Raw genomic sequence first — 6,526 nt, 5'->3', positions numbered from 1 at the left:
GTCTAGATCTACCTTATACTTTTTTGTAACACCTTTCATGATCGAATGCATCTCTTAAACACCCAAATCATCATGTTCTTTGTGTGTTCTCTAATTCTGCATGCCAACTCAATGCTCATAATTCACATCAATGATGGATATTATGGTGTTCGTATTATAGGAACTTTTGATGACCCAATTCCTATAGTAAAAAAACTGTTAAAGTAAAGTTCATGGTTTCAATTATTGTAATGAGAAAAAAATGTATCATTTTTGTTTTATCTTTATCTCTTTCATGAACATACGAATTCTTGGCTGGCATGTTTTTTAGTGGATGGCCTCAATGTCAATCTGCCAAAGGTGTTCCGAACATCTTCTTAGTTTTCCACATATTGCTCATTAAAACCTACAAAAATTGAAAATTTTCCTATTACTTGTGATTTTTTAGCATATAAGCTATGCAAAAATATACTATTTTAATTTTTGCAATTTGCCCATTTTTATATGATATTTTATATATTTGATACATAATTGGGTACAGTGCCGGTGATAAGGGGGGCAAGAAGGACCTCTGCAAAGGGCCTTTTATTTTCAGGGGCCCAAATTTTTTTTTACTTATATTATATGTAATAAAAAATTAAATCAGATTTAGGCCCAGCTTTCACTAAAAGTCCAACTCCAGCGATCCACAGAGGCAGAATGATCCGGTTTTATGTGATCGTGAGTGTGAGCGACAAGGAGTGAGCGAACAACAGCGTGCAGAGAGCAAGAGGAAGGGACGATTGAGTTTTCTACGATTATAGAGTATTCTTTATTCATTCAGGTTTCAGAAATCAAAAGGCTTAAAGGGCAACAATGGTATTTTCAATTTATCAGTCGCTATTTTTTTTTTTTGGTTCCAGAATCCACTTCCAGTCGATCATTCTTTAAGTTTTGTCATTGCACACTTTTCAGAAACAACTTATCATAATTAGTGAATTACTGAATAATACTTATGATTAATTAATTAATGTGAATGTTACCACTTACCAGATTATATATTATCAAAAATCAGGGCTCAGAATGTTATCATTGACCATCTACACAAAATTCATTATAATGCATAGTCCTTAAGATTTTGATATGTGATGGAAACCTGTGAGGGACTAACTGCCAGATACCCTTTCTCATGCCATACACCTCAACTTTGTAATCAACAATTCAACAGTTTCTATACCAACATCGATTTCAAGTGTTGGATATAGAGATAAGGGTGGTTGGGGATCTCTTGTAAACTTAACAACTTTGTAGTCATCTGATTTGGGATCAAATCCAAACCGAGGAGGAATTATGTTATAGTCAATATCATGGGAAGGAAATAAACTTGGTGGGAGAGTTAACGCGAAGGATTCCATATGTGAAAACACTTATCAGATTAATAATGAACTTGAATGTTTTCTACTTTTTCTGAATGTTGAACAGTTGAACTAATGAACTTGAAATCGAATCACAGAATCAGATTAATAAGATTATAATTTATCAAAAACTGAATTTTGAAATAAGAAATAAGATTATGATAATTGAGAAATTAGAATATCTTAATGTATGTTGAAAGCACAAATCATATTATGAGAAATTAGAATAAGTTAAGTGTTAACTGTTTATCGAAAATTGAAATTAGATTATGAGATTATCAATTATGTTTATCGATTGATGTAACTTGAATGTTGAAAGTTGAAAGTTGAAAGTTTGAAACTATTGAACTTGCAGTGATGAAGTCTAAACGACCATTCGACTTTCAAAAACGTAAAAAGAGAAAACTTGATGAAGAAAAGAGAAAGGCTGATGTTGGTTCTCTAGATAAGTTTATACATAGAAAACCTATTGAAGAGCATGTTGAAGACCATGTTGAAGAGCACATTGAAGAGCATGTTGAAGATCATGTTGAAGAGCAAGAGCATGTAGAAATAGTAGTAGAAGAGGCAGAAGAGGTAGAGCCCGTTAAAGAGCTTGTTGATATATGTGATCCAAGAAGGTGGGAAAAACTTAATCATGAGGAGATAAAACTTTTGGTCGAGAGAGGTCCTAAAAGAGATACTAGTATTATGTATGGTCCCTACGATAAAAATGGTAGACAATTTTCTGCAGCATTATATACAAGAACTTTACCAAATTTGGAGAAGTGTGATAGAGAGTGGCTAGTATATTCGAAAGATCTTGACAGGGTATTTTGTTTCTGTTGTAAAATGTTTAGAAAAGGGATTTCTAAAGGTAAATTGGGTGATGAAGGTTATTTAGATCGGCACCATGTTACCACTAGAGTTAAAGAACATGAAACTTCCTTGGATCATCTTACAAATAGGAATAAGTGGTTTGATATGCGTAAACGATTGAACTTGAACGAAACAATTGATAAAGTTCAATACGAGCAATTCAAGAAAGAAAGAGATTACTGGAAACAAGTCCTTTTGAGAATCATTGCAGTAGTGAAGTTTCTTGCTAAACATAATTTAGCATTCCATGGATCAAATGAAAAGTTGTATGATAAAGGTAATTATAAATTGTATATTTTTATCCAATTCCACCAAATACATTTTTGTTAATTATTATGACTGATTTCGGTTATCAAAGAGCATGTGCGGCGGATCACAAGTGACGAACTTCATGTGCATTATCTTGGGCACACGATCCAAAACGAACTAATACTTTTGATAGCTCAAGAAATTAAAAAAGAACTTATCAAGAAGATAAAGGAATCAAAGTACTACTCAATCATACTTGATTGTACTCCCGATTCAAGTCTCCAAGAACAGATGACTATAATAGTGAGGTATTTAAAGTTATCATATAATTCTATTACTGTGGAGGTGTCCTTTTTAGATTTTTTGAATGTTGATGACACCACAGGAAAAGGACTATTTGATATTACACTTGAGGAGTTAAAGTCTATTGGTCTTGAAATTGATGATATGCGTTGTCAAGGCTATGATAATGGAGCAAGCATGAAAGGAAAGCACCAAGGAGTGCAAAAGAGATTTTTAGATCTAAATCCTAGAGCATTTTACACTCCTTGTGGTTGCCATTCTTTTAATCTAACATTATGTGATATGGCTAATAAGTGCGTTAAAGGAAAGAACTATTTTGGACTCATCCAACGTATTTATACTATCTTTGCAAATTCTACTAAGAGGTGGGAAATTTTGAAAGATAATGTTAAAGCTTCGAGTCTTAAGTCATTGTGTCAAACTCGTTGGGAAAGTCGGGTTGAGAGTGTAAAGGATATTAAACTGCAACTTGTTGATGTACGAGAAGCTTTACTTGAAGTTGGAGAAAAGGATAATGATGTTGCATTTGCAAGTGAAACAACTTCATTGGCAGAAAAAGAACTTGGTGACTTTGAATTTTTGGTATCAACAGTTATCTGGTATCAAGTATTAAACCATGTGAATATTGTGAGTAAAAAGTTACAGTCAAAGGATATGCATGTTGATAATGCTATTAAAAAAATAAACAAATTGATTGAGTACTTCAAAGATTATAGAGAAACTGGTTTTTCAAAAACGATTATTGAAGCTAAGGAGATTGCTATTGAATTGGGTATTGATCCAATATTTCCACAAAAGCGTTTGATTCAAAGGAAAAGAAGGTTTGATGAGAGTTTAAGTAGCGCAGAGGTTTCATTTACAGCCGAATAGAATTTCAGAGTCAGTTATTTCTTATACATTGTTGATCAAGCTAGTTCTTCTCTTGAGACAAGATTTGAACAATTCAAAGAGTATGCCACATTATTTGGTTTTTTATTTCCACATAATTTGAAGGGAATGGAAGATAAAGATCTTAAGTCGTCTTGTCATCGTCTTGAAAAAGCACTCAAGTTTGAAGAAAGATCGAATATTGATGCCAAGGAACTTTATACAGAGTTGAAATTATTTGAAACATTGGACACCAATGAATTTAGCAACCCTATAGATGTTTTGAAGCTTTTGAAAGAACTTTATTATTTCCCAAATGCAAGCATTGCATGTAGAATATTGTTGACTATTCCAGTAACAGTGGCATCTGCAGAAAAAAGTTTTTCGAAATTGAAGTTGTTGAAATCTTACTTACGCCCAACAATGAACCAACAAAGACTTAGCGGTTTGGCCATGATATCTATCGAGAACGAAATCTTAGAGAGTATAGAGTACGATGAGTTGATCAACCAATTTGCTATCAAAAATGCTAGGAGAGCTTCACGGATCGTCGGTTAGCTGTTACAATATGTAATTACTCATTAAAATACTATGTTTTTGCTTTGTTTATTGCTATAAAGTTTATAGTCGTTTTTAAAAAATACTTTATTTATTCTTAGTCGGTATACGTTAGGGCTTAGGGCCTTTTTTTCCGGTTCGTCCTGGGCATTTGAATCCTCAGGACCGGGCGTGATTGGGTAAATTCTGCAGTTTTTGTTAATGTTGTAGGAAATTCTGATTTTTTCAACGAGTGGAAAGATGAAATAAGTATGATGGCTGGAAATAGGTTATATATAGAAATTTATGTTGGTTCAAATGGGTCTTATGAAAGTCATGTGCATAAGGTTTTGTGAAATAATGGGTTTACTGATATGAAGTTGTTTCTTTGACCGCTTTAAATTTCGACGCTCTGGATTTATTCTCTGGTTGTTTTATTAATAATGGTCTCTATTAAATTTCAAGACTCTACAAACGTAGATAATCTTCCGGCCTACAGACATAAGTGTTTTTAAAAATATTTTTTCAAAAAACAAACAACATCTAACTCTCTTATACATCTCTCTCTTTCTCTCTCTCTCTCTCGCTCTCTCTCTCTCTCTCTCTCTCTATATATATATATATATATATATATATATATATATATATATATATATATATATATATAAACCTAAAAATTTGGTATGAATATTTTTTTATATAAAATTTACCCAAAATTAAATTTTTTAATATTAATTTTTTACAACTTGTTAAAACTTTTTAAGGATTGTTTGCACAAACTTTTTATAATCTTGATAGACTTTTTTACAACTTTTTTTTACTACCGTTTTACAAATCTTTTAAAATGAGTGTAATATTTTTTATTTTAAAATTTTCTAATAACATTTAAACTTTTCTTTACATAATCTTTTTAATTTTTTTTACAATCTTTATTCACAATATATTTAAACTTTTTCTCAAGCCTTTTTCTAAAAATTACATCTTTTCTAAACTTTTTCTACAACATAAAAAGTAAAAAAAAATAAAAATAAATAAATAACAATGTTTTAAAAGTTCGAAATATTATTTAAAATGTTTAAAAAATATAATTTCTTTGTAGATGTTTTAAAAAGTTTCAAAAAAGATTTTTACAATTTTTGTTTTTTCTAGACATTTCTACTTATTATTTTTTAACGTTTTTAAACTTTATATATATATATATATATATATATATATATATATATATATATATATATATTGAGTTCATTAGGTTGTATTTTTTTTTATAAAGATAGTAAATTAGTTTCAAATAGTTATTAAAAAGGTTTAACAAAAGGTTGTAAAAAAGTATAAAATTAGTAAAATACGTTTATTCAATGGAGTCTTGAATTGTGGTTGTTATTTTATTTCAATTTTGTTAGACTATAATTATTTAAATTTCGGTGTTGGAAATTTATTTTATGTTTATATAACCAGTTTATTTCAGCAGCATACAAACGTTAAAAACAAACAACCCTATTCCTAAAGACGTTTGGTGTCAGTTATTCTGCAGAGGTTTGTAGATATGGTCTGCAGACTGCAGTCGTTTTGACTCTAAAAAACAAACAACACCTTAGAGAATGTGAAAGAACATGATGAAAATGGAGATGTAGATGATGGTGGTAACGGTGCCTGCTATTTCGTCGTCGAAATCACAATTAATGTTTGTTGTGATGTGTTACCGACGACACCGTTTTTTCACCTCCAACTCTCTGATGGTTACTTCGATTTGACGTATTGTTCTCGTTACAGATTCGCAATCAATTGTAGTTGGTTGTTTCAGAGAGGAGAAGTGAGAACATAGGAGGGATAAGTGCTGACAACAAGGGGAGTGGAAGAGTTTTTGTGCACGTGTAGTCTAGAATGAGGATTTATGGTTGGGGGAGTGTAACGCCCCATTTTCGCCTTATAGTATAAACGACCAGTCACGTTAATAAACGATTTTTTTATAGAAGACTATTAAAGATAAATAATCTTGACGAAAATCGTAGTAATCACAAAACCAAGAGCATGCGTATAGAGAACGTCAAAGTCATAATACTGGTTATTTATCTTTAATAGTCTTCTATAAAAAAATCTTGAGGAAGTTCTGATTTTAAGAAGTTTTAGCGTATCCGTGGAAGACATAAAAACATAAATTAAGATAGTTTGTTTGTTAGGAAAAATAATCTAAATGAGAATTGAAGATCTCGTCAATATAAAACAGTCAAGAACGAAATTCGGATGAGAGATATATGAATTTTTAACGGACTTTAATAGTATAATCCTGTTAAAAATCTAACTTTAAAAATAAAGTGAGAATTAGCCGAAAAAGTATAAAT

General features: G+C 31.0%; 1 protein-coding gene across 1 annotated transcript; it reads left to right on the top strand.

Moving 5' to 3' along the window:
• Positions 1 to 1,730: 1,730 nt before the first annotated feature.
• On the top strand, positions 1,731 to 4,208 carry LOC145106109 (uncharacterized). The gene is made up of 3 exons (XM_079043151.1): positions 1,731 to 2,508; positions 2,590 to 3,632; positions 3,777 to 4,208. The coding sequence occupies exons 1-3, from the start codon at positions 1,731 to 1,733 to the stop codon at positions 4,206 to 4,208; spliced, it is 2,253 nt and encodes a 750-aa protein (XP_078899277.1).
• The last annotated feature ends 2,318 nt before the right edge of the window (positions 4,209 to 6,526 follow it).

Source organism: Lactuca virosa, chromosome 4 (assembly GCF_052849685.1).
Source record: "Lactuca virosa cultivar CGN04683 chromosome 4, Lactuca_virosa_CGN04683_v6, whole genome shotgun sequence".
NCBI classification, from domain to species: Eukaryota; Viridiplantae; Streptophyta; class Magnoliopsida; order Asterales; family Asteraceae; genus Lactuca; species Lactuca virosa.
Note: the sequence above shows the minus strand (reverse complement) of the source record. Positions and strands in the feature narration are given on the sequence as shown.

Bases quoted from the DNA above. Each gene is read 5' to 3' on its own strand.
- LOC145106109 (XM_079043151.1), top strand. From the start codon at position 1,731: ATGAAGTCTAAACGACCATTCGACTTTCAAAAACGTAAAAAGAGAAAA. The intron at 2,509-2,589 runs GTAATTATAAAT...CGGTTATCAAAG, and splicing joins TGAAAAGTTGTATGATAAAG to AGCATGTGCGGCGGATCACA. The intron at 3,633-3,776 runs GTTTCATTTACA...CATAATTTGAAG, and splicing joins AGAGTTTAAGTAGCGCAGAG to GGAATGGAAGATAAAGATCT.